This window comes from Oncorhynchus kisutch, unplaced genomic scaffold (genome assembly GCF_002021735.2).
Source record: "Oncorhynchus kisutch isolate 150728-3 unplaced genomic scaffold, Okis_V2 scaffold1891, whole genome shotgun sequence".
In the NCBI taxonomy this organism is placed as follows: domain Eukaryota; kingdom Metazoa; phylum Chordata; class Actinopteri; order Salmoniformes; family Salmonidae; genus Oncorhynchus; species Oncorhynchus kisutch.
The window spans coordinates 27,185-41,482 of NW_022263836.1; the positions used below are offsets into that span (position 1 = coordinate 27,185).

Below are 14,298 nucleotides of genomic sequence, written 5' to 3' on the forward strand. Positions count from 1 at the left end.
CTCTCTCTCCCTGTCTCTCTCTCTCGCTCTCTCTCTCTCTCTCTCTCTCGCTGTCTCTCTCTCTCGCTGTCTCTCTCTCTCGCTGTCTCTCTCTCGCAATCTGTGTCTCTCTCTCTCTCTCTCTCTCTCTCTCTCTGTGTCTCTGTCTCTCTCTCTCTCTCTCTCTCTCTCTCTGTCTCTGTCTCTGTCTCTCTCTCTCTCTGTCTCTCTGTCTATTTTTCTCCCCTCTCTCTCTCCTCTCACCCTTCATGATAATGACAGTGATTTTCCTCTTCTTGAAGTCCAGAAAGAGAAAACTTGTTAAATCCCACCTCCTTTACACCTTGATTCAACTGTTTTCAAACGGTGTTGTCGTGACTGTTGTGATGAGTAAGAGTCGTTACCAGGGAGATCTCAAGCCACCAGGCTGTCTCTTTCCTCAAATCAAACAACTGACAACAACCTCATAGGACAATATGACTCACACCCGCTTCTCTCTCCTCTCCGCTTCTCTCCTCTCTCCTCTCTTCTTCTCTTATCCTCTCCTCTCTTCTTCTCTTATCCTCTCCTCTTCTTATCTTATCCTCACCTCTCTTCTTCTCTTATCCTCTCCTCTCTTCTTCTCTTATCCTCTCCTCTCTTCTTCTCTTATCCTCTCCTCTCTTATCCTTTCCTCTCTTCTTCTCTTATCCTCTCCTCTCTTCTTCTCTTGTCCACTCCTCTCTTCTCTTCTCCTCTCCTCTCTTCTCTTATCCTCTCCTCTCTTCTTCTCTTGTCCTCCTCTCTTCTTCTCCTATCCTCTCCTCTCCTCTCTTATCCTCTCCTCTCTTTTGTCCTCCTCTCTTCTTCTCCTATCCTCTCCTCTCCTCTCTTATCCTCTCCTCTCTTCTCTTGTCCTCCTCTCTTCTTCTCTTATCCTCTCCGCTTCTCTTCATCTCTTCTCTTTTCCTCTCTTCTCTTCACCTCTTCTCTTATCCTCTCCTCTCCTCCTCTCCTCTCCTCTTCTTCTCTTATCCTCTCCTCTCCGCTTCTCTTCTCTCTTCATCTCTCCTCTCTTCTCCTCTCTTCTTCTGTTATCTTCTCTCTTATTCTCTGGGGTGGTGTTATATTGTGTTCCAGGACTCTGTCCAGGCTCTAACAGGGTGGTGTTATATTGTGTTCCAGGACTCTGTCCAGGCTCTAACAGGGTGGTGTTATATTGTGTTCCAGGACTATGTCCAGGCTCTAAAAGGGTGGTGTTATATTGTTGCGTTCCAGGACTATGTCCAGGCTCTAACAGGGTGGTGTTATATTGTGTTCCAGGACTATGTCCAGGCTCTAACAGGGTGGTGTTATATTGTGTTCCAGGACTCTGTCCAGGCTCTAACAGGGTGGTGTTATATTGTGTTCCAGGACTATGTCCAGGCTCTAACAGGGTGGTGTTATATTGTGTTCCAGGACTATGTCCAGGCTCTAACAGGGTGGTGTTATATTGTGTTCCAGGACTATGTCCAGGCTCTAACAGGGTGGTGTTATATTGTTGCGTTCCAGGACTATGTCCAGGCTCTAACAGGGTGGTGATATATTGTGTTCCAGGACTCTGTCCAGGCTCTAACAGGGTGGTGTTATATTGTGTTCCAGGACTATGTCCAGGCTCTAACAGGGTGGTGTTATATTGTTGTGTTCCAGGTCTATGTCCAGGCTCTAACAGGGTGGTGTTATATTGTTGTGTTCCAGGACTATGTCCAGGCTCTAACAGGGTGGTGTTATATTGTGTTCCAGGACTATGTCCAGGCTCTAACAGGGTGGTGTTATATTGTAGTGTTCCAGGACTATGTTCAGGCTCTAACAGGGTGGTGTTATATTGTGTTCCAGGACTATGTCCAGGCTCTAACAGGGTGGTGTTATATTGTGTTCCAGGACTATGTCCAGGCTCTAACAGGGTTGTGTTATATTGTGTTCCAGGACTATGTCCAGGCTCTAACAGGGTGGTGTTATATTGTGTTCCAGGACTATGTCCAGGCTCTAACAGGGTGGTGTTATATTGTGTTCCAGGACTATGTCCAGGCTCGAACAGGGTGGTGTTATATTGTGTTCCAGGACTATGTCCAGGCTCTAACAGGGTGGTGTTATATTGTTGTGTTCCAGGACACTGTCCAGGCTCTAACAGGGTTGTGTTATATTGTGTTCCAGGACTATGTCCAGGCTCTAACAGGGTGGTGATATATTGTGTTCCAGGACTATGTCCAGGCTCTAACAGGGTGGTGTTATATTGTGTTCCAGGACTCTGGCCAAGCTCTAACAGGGTGGTGTTATATTGTCGTGTTCCAGGACTATGTCCAGGCTCTAACAGGGTGGTGTTATATTGTTGTGTTCCAGGTCTATGTCCAGGCTCTAACAGGGTGGTGTTATATTGTTGTGTTCCAGGACTATGTCCAGGCTCTAACAGGGTGGTGTTATATTGTGTTCCAGGACTATGTCCAGGCTCTAACAGGGTGGTGTTATATTGTAGTGTTCCAGGACTATGTTCAGGCTCTAACAGGGTGGTGTTATATTGTGTTCCAGGACTATGTCCAGGCTCTAACAGGGTGGTGTTATATTGTTGTGTTCCAGGACTATGTCCAGGCTCTAACAGGGTGGTGTTATATTGTTGTGTTCCAGGACTATGTCCAGGCTCTAACAGGGTTGTGTTATATTGTGTTCCAGGACTATGTCCAGGCTCTAACAGGGTGGTGTTATATTGTGTTCCAGGACTATGTCCAGGCTCTAACAGGGTGGTGTTATATTGTGTTCCAGGACTATGTCCAGGCTCGAACAGGGTGGTGTTATATTGTGTTCCAGGACTATGTCCAGGCTCTAACAGGGTGGTGTTATATTGTTGTGTTCCAGGACACTGTCCAGGCTCTAACAGGGTTGTGTTATATTGTGTTCCAGGACTATGTCCAGGCTCTAACAGGGTGGTGATATATTGTGTTCCAGGACTATGTCCAGGCTCTAACAGGGTGGTGTTATATTGTGTTCCAGGACTCTGGCCAAGCTCTAACAGGGTGGTGTTATATTGTCGTGTTCCAGGACTATGTCCAGGCTCTAACAGGGTGGTGTTATATTGTTGTGTTCCAGGTCTATGTCCAGGCTCTAACAGGGTGGTGTTATATTGTTGTGTTCCAGGACTATGTCCAGGCTCTAACAGGGTGGTGTTATATTGTGTTCCAGGACTATGTCCAGGCTCTAACAGGGTGGTGTTATATTGTGTTCCAGGACTATGTCCAGGCTCTAACAGGGTGGTGTTATATTGTTGTGTTCCAGGACTATGTCCAGGCTTTAACAGGGTGGTGTTATATTGTTGTGTTCCAGGACACTGTCCAGGCTCTAACAGGGTTGTGTTATATTGTGTTCCAGGACTATGTCCAGGCTCTAACAGGGTGGTGATATATTGTGTTCCAGGACTATGTCCAGGCTCTAACAGGGTGGTGTTATATTGTTGTGTTCCAGGACTATGTCCAGGCTCTAACAGGGTGGTGTTATATTGTGTTCCAGGACTATGTCCAGGCTCTAACAGGGTGGTGTTATATTGTAGTGTTCCAGGACTATGTCCAGGCTCTAACAGGGTGGTGTTATATTGTGTTCCAGGACTATGTCCAGGCTCGAACAGGGTGGTGTTATATTGTTGTGTTCCAGGACACTGTCCAGGCTCTAACAGGGTTGTGTTATATTGTGTTCCAGGACTATGTCCAGGCTCTAACAGGGTGGTGATATATTGTGTTCCAGGACTATGTCCAGGCTCTAACAGGGTGGTGTTATATTGTGTTCCAGGACTCTGGCCAAGCTCTAACAGGGTGGTGTTATATTGTCGTGTTCCAGGACTATGTCCAGGCTCTAACAGGGTGGTGTTATATTGTTGTGTTCCAGGTCTATGTCCAGGCTCTAACAGGGTGGTGTTATATTGTTGTGTTCCAGGACTATGTCCAGGCTCTAACAGGGTGGTGTTATATTGTGTTCCAGGACTATGTCCAGGCTCTAACAGGGTGGTGTTATATTGTGTTCCAGGACTATGTCCAGGCTCTAACAGGGTGGTGTTATATTGTGTTCCAGGACTATGTCCAGGCTCTAACAGGGTGGTGTTATATTGTTGTGTTCCAGGACTATGTCCAGGCTTTAACAGGGTGGTGTTATATTGTTGTGTTCCAGGACACTGTCCAGGCTCTAACAGGGTTGTGTTATATTGTGTTCCAGGACTATGTCCAGGCTCTAACAGGGTGGTGATATATTGTGTTCCAGGACTATGTCCAGGCTCTAACAGGGTGGTGTTATATTGTGTTCCAGGACTATGTCCAGGCTCTAACAGGGTGGTGTTATATTGTTGTGTTCCAGGTCTATGTCCAGGCTCTAACAGGGTGGTGTTATATTGTTGTGTTCCAGGACTATGTCCAGGCTCTAACAGGGTGGTGTTATATTGTGTTCCAGGACTATGTCCAGGCTCTAACAGGGTGGTGTTATATTGTAGTGTTCCAGGACTATGTTCAGGCTCTAACAGGGTGGTGTTATATTGTGTTCCAGGACTATGTCCAGGCTCTAACAGGGTGGTGTTATATTGTGTTCCAGGACTATGTCCAGGCTCTAACAGGGTGGTGTTATATTGTTGTGTTCCAGGACTATGTCCAGGCTCTAACAGGGTGGTGTTATATTGTTGTGTTCCAGGACACTGTCCAGGCTCTAACAGGGTTGTGTTATATTGTGTTCCAGGACTATGTCCAGGCTCTAACAGGGTGGTGTTATATTGTGTTCCAGGACTATGTCCAGGCTCTAACAGGGTGGTGTTATATTGTGTTCCAGGACTATGTCCAGGCTCTAACAGGGTGGTGTTATATTGTTGTGTTCCAGGACTATGTCCAGGCTCTAACAGGGTGGTGTTATATTGTCGTGTTCCAGGACTATGTCCAGGCTCTAACAGGGTGGTGTTATATTGTGTTCCAGGACTATGTCCAGGCTCTAACAGGGTGGTGTTATATTGTTGTGTTCCAGGACTATGTCCAGGCTCTAACAGGGTGGTGTTATATTGTTGTGTTCCAGGACTATGTCCAGGCTCTAACAGGGTGGTGTTATATTGTGTTCCAGGACTATGTCCAGGCTCTAACAGGGTGGTGTTATATTGTGTTCCAGGACTATGTCCAGGCTCTAGCAGAGTGGTGTTATATTGTGTTCCAGGACTATGTCCAGGCTTTAACAGGGTGGTGTTATATTGTTGTGTTCCAGGACACTGTCCAGGCTCTAACAGGGTTGTGTTATATTGTGTTCCAGGACTATGTCCAGGCTCTAACAGGGTGGTGATATATTGTGTTCCAGGACTATGTCCAGGCTCTAACAGGGTGGTGTTATATTGTTGTGTTCCAGGACTATGTCCAGGCTCTAACAGGGTGGTGTTATATTGTGTTCCAGGACTATGTCCAGGCTCTAACAGGGTGGTGTTATATTGTAGTGTTCCAGGACTATGTCCAGGCTCTAACAGGGTGGTGTTATATTGTGTTCCAGGACTATGTCCAGGCTCGAACAGGGTGGTGTTATATTGTTGTGTTCCAGGACACTGTCCAGGCTCTAACAGGGTTGTGTTATATTGTGTTCCAGGACTATGTCCAGGCTCTAACAGGGTGGTGATATATTGTGTTCCAGGACTATGTCCAGGCTCTAACAGGGTGGTGTTATATTGTGTTCCAGGACTCTGGCCAAGCTCTAACAGGGTGGTGTTATATTGTCGTGTTCCAGGACTATGTCCAGGCTCTAACAGGGTGGTGTTATATTGTTGTGTTCCAGGTCTATGTCCAGGCTCTAACAGGGTGGTGTTATATTGTTGTGTTCCAGGACTATGTCCAGGCTCTAACAGGGTGGTGTTATATTGTGTTCCAGGACTATGTCCAGGCTCTAACAGGGTGGTGTTATATTGTGTTCCAGGACTATGTCCAGGCTCTAACAGGGTGGTGTTATATTGTGTTCCAGGACTATGTCCAGGCTCTAACAGGGTGGTGTTATATTGTTGTGTTCCAGGACTATGTCCAGGCTTTAACAGGGTGGTGTTATATTGTTGTGTTCCAGGACACTGTCCAGGCTCTAACAGGGTTGTGTTATATTGTGTTCCAGGACTATGTCCAGGCTCTAACAGGGTGGTGATATATTGTGTTCCAGGACTATGTCCAGGCTCTAACAGGGTGGTGTTATATTGTGTTCCAGGACTATGTCCAGGCTCTAACAGGGTGGTGTTATATTGTTGTGTTCCAGGTCTATGTCCAGGCTCTAACAGGGTGGTGTTATATTGTTGTGTTCCAGGACTATGTCCAGGCTCTAACAGGGTGGTGTTATATTGTGTTCCAGGACTATGTCCAGGCTCTAACAGGGTGGTGTTATATTGTAGTGTTCCAGGACTATGTTCAGGCTCTAACAGGGTGGTGTTATATTGTGTTCCAGGACTATGTCCAGGCTCTAACAGGGTGGTGTTATATTGTGTTCCAGGACTATGTCCAGGCTCTAACAGGGTGGTGTTATATTGTTGTGTTCCAGGACTATGTCCAGGCTCTAACAGGGTGGTGTTATATTGTTGTGTTCCAGGACACTGTCCAGGCTCTAACAGGGTTGTGTTATATTGTGTTCCAGGACTATGTCCAGGCTCTAACAGGGTGGTGTTATATTGTGTTCCAGGACTATGTCCAGGCTCTAACAGGGTGGTGTTATATTGTGTTCCAGGACTATGTCCAGGCTCTAACAGGGTGGTGTTATATTGTTGTGTTCCAGGACTATGTCCAGGCTCTAACAGGGTGGTGTTATATTGTCGTGTTCCAGGACTATGTCCAGGCTCTAACAGGGTGGTGTTATATTGTGTTCCAGGACTATGTCCAGGCTCTAACAGGGTGGTGTTATATTGTTGTGTTCCAGGACTATGTCCAGGCTCTAACAGGGTGGTGTTATATTGTTGTGTTCCAGGACTATGTCCAGGCTCTAACAGGGTGGTGTTATATTGTGTTCCAGGACTATGTCCAGGCTCTAACAGGGTGGTGTTATATTGTGTTCCAGGACTATGTCCAGGCTCTAGCAGAGTGGTGTTATATTGTGTTCCAGGACTATGTCCAGGCTCTAACAGGGTGGTGTTATATTGTTGTGTTCCAGGACACTGTCCAGGCTCTAACAGGGTTGTGTTATATTGTGTTCCAGGACTATGTCCAGGCTCTAACAGGGTGGTGATATATTGTGTTCCAGGACTATGTCCAGGCTCTAACAGGGTGGTGTTATATTGTGTTCCAGGACTCTGGCCAAGCTCTAACAGGGTGGTGTTATATTGTCGTGTTCCAGGACTATGTCCAGGCTCTAACAGGGTGGTGTTATATTGTTGTGTTCCAGGTCTATGTCCAGGCTCTAACAGGGTGGTGTTATATTGTTGTGTTCCAGGACTATGTCCAGGCTCTAACAGGGTGGTGTTATATTGTGTTCCAGGACTATGTCCAGGCTCTAACAGGGTGGTGTTATATTGTGTTCCAGGACTATGTCCAGGCTCTAACAGGGTGGTGTTATATTGTTGTGTTCCAGGACTATGTCCAGGCTTTAACAGGGTTGGTGTTATATTGTTGTGTTCCAGGACACTGTCCAGGCTCTAACAGGGTTGTGTTATATTGTGTTCCAGGACTATGTCCAGGCTCTAACAGGGTGGTGTTATATTGTGTTCCAGGACTATGTCCAGGCTCTAACAGGGTGGTGTTATATTGTTGTGTTCCAGGACTATGTCCAGGCTCTAACAGGGTGGTGTTATATTGTGTTCCAGGACTATGTCCAGGCTCTAACAGGGTGGTGTTATATTGTAGTGTTCCAGGACTATGTCCAGGCTCTAACAGGGTGGTGTTATATTGTGTTCCAGGACTATGTCCAGGCTCGAACAGGGTGGTGTTATATTGGTGTTCCAGGACTATGTCCAGGCTCTAACAGGGTGGTGTTATATTGTTGTGTTCAGGACACTGTCCAGGCTCTAACAGGGTTGTGTTATATTGTGTTCCAGGACTATGTCCAGGCTCTAACAGGGTGGTGATATATTGTGTTCCAGGACTATGTCCAGGCTCTAACAGGGTGGTGTTATATTGTGTTCCAGGACTCTGGCCAAGCTCTAACAGGGTGGTGTTATATTGTCGTGTTCCAGGACTATGTCCAGGCTCTAACAGGGTGGTGTTATATTGTTGTGTTCCAGGTCTATGTCCAGGCTCTAACAGGGTGGTGTTATATTGTTGTGTTCCAGGACTATGTCCAGGCTCTAACAGGGTGGTGTTATATTGTGTTCCAGGACTATGTCCAGGCTCTAACAGGGTGGTGTTATATTGTGTTCCAGGACTATGTCCAGGCTCTAACAGGGTGGTGTTATATTGTGTTCCAGGACTATGTCCAGGCTCTAACAGGGTGGTGTTATATTGTTGTGTTCCAGGACTATGTCCAGGCTTTAACAGGGTGGTGTTATATTGTTGTGTTCCAGGACACTGTCCAGGCTCTAACAGGGTTGTGTTATATTGTGTTCCAGGACTATGTCCAGGCTCTAACAGGGTGGTGATATATTGTGTTCCAGGACTATGTCCAGGCTCTAACAGGGTGGTGTTATATTGTGTTCCAGGACTATGTCCAGGCTCTAACAGGGTGGTGTTATATTGTTGTGTTCCAGGTCTATGTCCAGGCTCTAACAGGGTGGTGTTATATTGTTGTGTTCCAGGACTATGTCCAGGCTCTAACAGGGTGGTGTTATATTGTGTTCCAGGACTATGTCCAGGCTCTAACAGGGTGGTGTTATATTGTAGTGTTCCAGGACTATGTTCAGGCTCTAACAGGGTGGTGTTATATTGTGTTCCAGGACTATGTCCAGGCTCTAACAGGGTGGTGTTATATTGTGTTCCAGGACTATGTCCAGGCTCTAACAGGGTGGTGTTATATTGTTGTGTTCCAGGACTATGTCCAGGCTCTAACAGGGTGGTGTTATATTGTTGTGTTCCAGGACACTGTCCAGGCTCTAACAGGGTTGTGTTATATTGTGTTCCAGGACTATGTCCAGGCTCTAACAGGGTGGTGTTATATTGTGTTCCAGGACTATGTCCAGGCTCTAACAGGGTGGTGTTATATTGTGTTCCAGGACTATGTCCAGGCTCTAACAGGGTGGTGTTATATTGTTGTGTTCCAGGACTATGTCCAGGCTCTAACAGGGTGGTGTTATATTGTCGTGTTCCAGGACTATGTCCAGGCTCTAACAGGGTGGTGTTATATTGTGTTCCAGGACTATGTCCAGGCTCTAACAGGGTGGTGTTATATTGTTGTGTTCCAGGACTATGTCCAGGCTCTAACAGGGTGGTGTTATATTGTTGTGTTCCAGGACTATGTCCAGGCTCTAACAGGGTGGTGTTATATTGTGTTCCAGGACTATGTCCAGGCTCTAACAGGGTGGTGTTATATTGTGTTCCAGGACTATGTCCAGGCTCTAGCAGAGTGGTGTTATATTGTGTTCCAGGACTATGTCCAGGCTCTAACAGGGTGGTGTTATATTGTTGTGTTCCAGGACTATGTCCAGGCTCTAACAGGGTGGTGTTATATTGTTGTGTTCCAGGACTATGTCCAGGCTCTTAACAGGGTGGTGTTATATTGTGTTCCAGGACTCTGTCCAGGCTCTAACAGGGTGGTGTTATATTGTGTTCCAGGACTATGTCCAGGCTCTAACAGGGTGGTGTTATATTGTGTTCCAGGACTATGTCCAGGCTCTAACATGGTGGTGTTATATTGTGTTCCAGGACTATGTCCAGGCTCTAACAGGGTAGTGTTATATTGTGTTCCAGGACTCTGTCCAGGCTCTAACAGGGTGGTGTTATATTGTGTTCCAGGACTCTGTCCAGGCTCTAACAGGGTGGTGTTATATTGGGTTCCAGGACTATGTCCAGGCTCTAACAGGGTGGTGTTATATTGTGTTCCAGGACTATGTCCAGGCTCTAGCAGAGTGGTGTTATATTGTGTTCCAGGACTATGTCCAGGCTCTAACAGGGTGGTGTTATATTGTTGTGTTCCAGGACTACGTCCAGGCTCTAACAGGGTGGTGTTATATTGTGTTCCAGGACTATGTCCAGGCTCTAACAGGGTGGTGTTATATTGTGTTCCAGGACTATGTCCAGGCTCTAACAGGGTGGTGTTATATTGTGTTCCAGGACTATGTCCAGGCTCTAACAGGGTTGTGTTATGATGGAGTGGAGGGGCTGATCTACCTGGTGCTGTTCTCCTTCGTCACAGCTCTCATGTTCTCCTCCATCGTCTGCAGTGTGCCACACACCTGGCAGAGCAAGAGGTAATACACCTGAACATACACCTCAACACAAACACCTTAACACACCTGAACACACACACCTTAACACACCTGAACACACACAACACAAACACCTGAACACACACCTGAACACACACATCACAAACACCTGAACACACAACACAAACACCTGAACACACACACACACACACAACACAAACACCTGAACACAAACACCTTAACACACCTGAACACACAACACAAACACCTTAACACACACCTGAACACACACAACACAAACACCTGAACACACACAACAAACACCTGAACACACACAACACCTTGACACACACCTGAACACATACAACACCTGAACACACACCTGAACACATACAACACCTGAACACATACAACACCTTGACACACACCTGAACACATACAACACACACCTGAACACATACAACACCTGAACACACACAACACAAACACCTGGACACATACAACACCTTGACACACACCTGAACACACACCTGAACACATACAACACCTGAACACATACAACACCTGAACACATACAACACCTGAACACATACAACACCTTGACACACACCTGAACACATACAACACCTGAACACATACAACACCTGAACACATACAACACCTGAACACATACAACACCTGAACACATACAACACCTGAACACACACCTGAACACATACAACACCTGAACACATACAACACCTTGACACACACCTGAACACATACAACACCTGAACACATACAACACCTTGACACACACCTGAACACATACAGCACCTTGACACACACCTGAACACACACAACATCTTAACACCACACCTGAACACATACAACATCTTAACACATACAACACCTTAACACACACAACACCTGAACACACACCTTAACACACACCTGAACACATACAACACCTTAACACACACATCTGGCCTATTCCCTGCTAAGACATTGATCAGATCTTACTACTACTGCTACTGCTACTAATACTACTGCTGCTACTACTACTACTCCTAATACTACTGCTGCTACTACTACTACTGTACACAGTCTTCATGTTTAGTATAGTGCATCTGTCTGTCTATCAGACTCTCTCGTCTGTCTGTCTGTCTGTCTGTCTATCACTCTCTCGTCTGTCTGTCTATCAGACTCTCTCGTCTGTCTGTCTGTCTGTCTGTCTGTCTGTCTATCAGACTCTCTCGTCTGTCTGTCTGTCTATCAGACTCTCTCGTCTGTCTGTCTGTCTGTCTGTCTGTATGCGCCCGTCTCTCAGTGTTATTCCACATCTTCTAATTGGGTCAACACCATTATTTTCTGTCCCCCCCTCATTCCTCCTTCTGTTTCTTCTCCTCTTCCTCTTCCTCTTCCTCTTCCTCGTCCTCGTCCTCGTCTTCCTTTCTCCTACCAATGTTCTGATTTGTAAAAACCTGTGACTCGGAATGGGACGATGGAATCCTCAGTAACAGTTGATGGGGACACGGATCATATCATATATAGATTAATAAGGGTCATTGACGGTTTTGGCCCATGGCGTAATATATTTTGTACTAAATACATTGGACTTCTCAATTGACATCTCTGTAGCGACAGAGATTCTGTGTGTCCCTCGTCGACCTCCTCCTGGGTTTCTATCATCGAGAAGAGAGGCCTTGGCAGAGTGCTTTGTGTAAGGACAGTCCTGCTTTTGGGCTCTGTGTGTGTGGATGAGTTTTGGGCAGCTTTATATGCGAGTGTGGCAGCATTAGAACCTATTCTGAAATAGCACTGCTGCCCCCTGGTGGTGTGAAGAGATAACAGTTGAAGCCTCTCGGCGAACCCGTGCTTGCCTCTTCACTGCCCGTGCAATCTACGGACCGATCTAAAGTTCTACAAACATGTTTTATACCCTGTGTAGTTGACCTGCACTCCACTACCTTCCCAATAAGCACACGTCCTATCTGATTATTTCATTATTTTTCGCTGACGATTGTTTTAAATTTTTTTTTATTGATCATTGTATGTCACAGCAGAAAATGGTTCACCACCGGCGGCCATTTTGACCTGATTTTAGTTTTCTTTGTGACATTTTGTATGCATTTACATTTTTATGGTGCACTCAAGATTTCAGATGCATGAATCAAATAACCTCAAATGCATGAATCAAATGGCTTGAAATAAATGAATCAAATTTCTTTTTTTTAACTTAACCTTTATTTAACTAGGCAAGTCAGTTAAGAACAAATTCTTATTTACAACGATGGTCTAGGAACAGTGGGTTAACTGCCTTGTTCAGGGGCAGAACAAGAGATTTTTACCTTGTCAGCTCGGGGATTCGATCCAGCAACCTTTCGCTTTACTGGCCCAACGCTCTAACCACTAGGCTACCTGCCGCCCCACTTCCTCCTGAAGTGTGATTGAAATGAATGAATCAAATGGCTTGAAACAAATGAATCAAATGGCTTGAAATTAATAATCAAATGGCTTGAAAAGGAATGAATCAAATGGCTTGAAAAGGAATGAATCAATGGCTTGAAATGAATGAATCAAATGGCTTGAAAGGAATGAATCAAATGGCTTGAAATGAATGAATCAAATGGCTTGAAAAGGAATGAATCAAATGGCTTGAAATGATTGCTCATTATGGGGAGTCAGTCATTGCCTGCCGTTCAGGGGAATCGATTCCGATGATTCCTTTGTAAATAAGCTCTATGCTTCTCTCCTGTCCTCTTGCTATATCCCTCTGCTGCTGAGACAAAGCTGCTACTGATGACGGTGAGGATGATGCTGAAAACTGCACCATATCTCTGGTTCCTTCTACAATTGGCTGAAATGGAACAAATCTGACTCCTGACTTCTGATCTTTGACCCCTAGACAGTGTTCTGTGAACCTCGTGTGCCACCTGTGCTTTGAGTGGTGCGGGTGGTGCCTGTGGGGGTTTGCATGGTGGTGGGGTGTTTTTGGGGTTATTCTTGCCTGGCGTCTCTCCATTGCACCAATACCAATACAAGGGAATTAGGTGGTTTAGTGTGGACTTGGCCCCTAGTCCCTGATCTTGGGTCAGTTTTTAATATTCCTCATTTAATGGTAAAAGGTCAGGTTTGTGGGAGGGGAAGCTGATCCTAGATCAGTCGGTTGAGGGGTGTATTATCCTCCTTCAAGGGTCCTATGAGTCTGAGTTGACCCTCTATCAGCTCCTCTCTCCTCTGTTCTCACTCTCACTGTCTGTCTCCCCTCACCCCTCCTTCCTCTCGCCCGGCCCCTCCCCTCGCCCGGCCCCTCCCCTTGGCCCGGCCCCTCCCCTTGGCCCTGGCCAATGAAGGACGGATGATGAGGATGGAGAAGACGAGTCTGCTGCCCAAGGCAATCGGGGGGCGGGTCCTCATGATAACCTGTACCGCGTGCACATGCCCAGCCTCTACAGCTGTGGTAGCAGCTACGGCAGCGAAGCTAGCATCCCTGCTACGGCCCACACTGTCAGCAATGCCCCTGTCACTGAGTACATGTGAGTTTGTACCCCACCGGTAGCCGCTAGCTGAAACAACACACTGCCTGCTACACAAGCTAGCCACGCGATCTCCATTGCCTGCCATACATTATTGTAGCTAGCGAGTGAGTTAGCCTGCTAGCCACATGTCAGTTAGCACCGCTAGCAGAATCAACACACTGCCTGCTATACAAGCTCAAGTTAGCCGCGCGATCGCCATTGCCTGCCAAACATTATCGCTAGCTAGCGAGTGAGTTAGCATGCTAGCATAAACAAAACACTGCCTGCTATCAGTTAGCTATCAGTTACCCAAATGAAGCTACACTGCCTGCTCAGTGATATACACTAGGCTACATGTGAGTAAGCCTGCTAGCCATATCGGAGTTAGCTTTTACACATTGCCTGCCTGCCATACAAGTTAGCTATTGCCTGCTACCAATTAGCCACGCAATTACCATTGACTGGTATCGGCCTACCATGAAGCTACAGCTAAAGGGTGTGAGTTAGCCTGCTAGCCGCTAGCGGGACCCATTGCCTGCCAGTCAC

At 46.4% G+C, this 14,298-nt stretch overlaps 1 protein-coding gene across 1 annotated transcript in view; it reads left to right on the forward strand.

Annotated features, from left to right (window-relative positions):
- The window catches only part of LOC116368220 (protein tweety homolog 3-like), a gene marked incomplete at its 5' end in the record, with an annotated part of 28,320 nt that extends 14,067 nt beyond the window's left edge, over positions 1–14,253 (forward strand). Inside the window, 2 exons of the mRNA XM_031819150.1 lie at positions 10,158–10,294; positions 13,588–14,253. Of these exons, the coding sequence (XP_031675010.1) occupies positions 10,158–10,294; positions 13,588–13,774 (324 nt within the window). The remainder of the gene's footprint in view (positions 1–10,157; positions 10,295–13,587) is intronic.
- Positions 14,254–14,298: the final 45 nt, after the last annotated feature.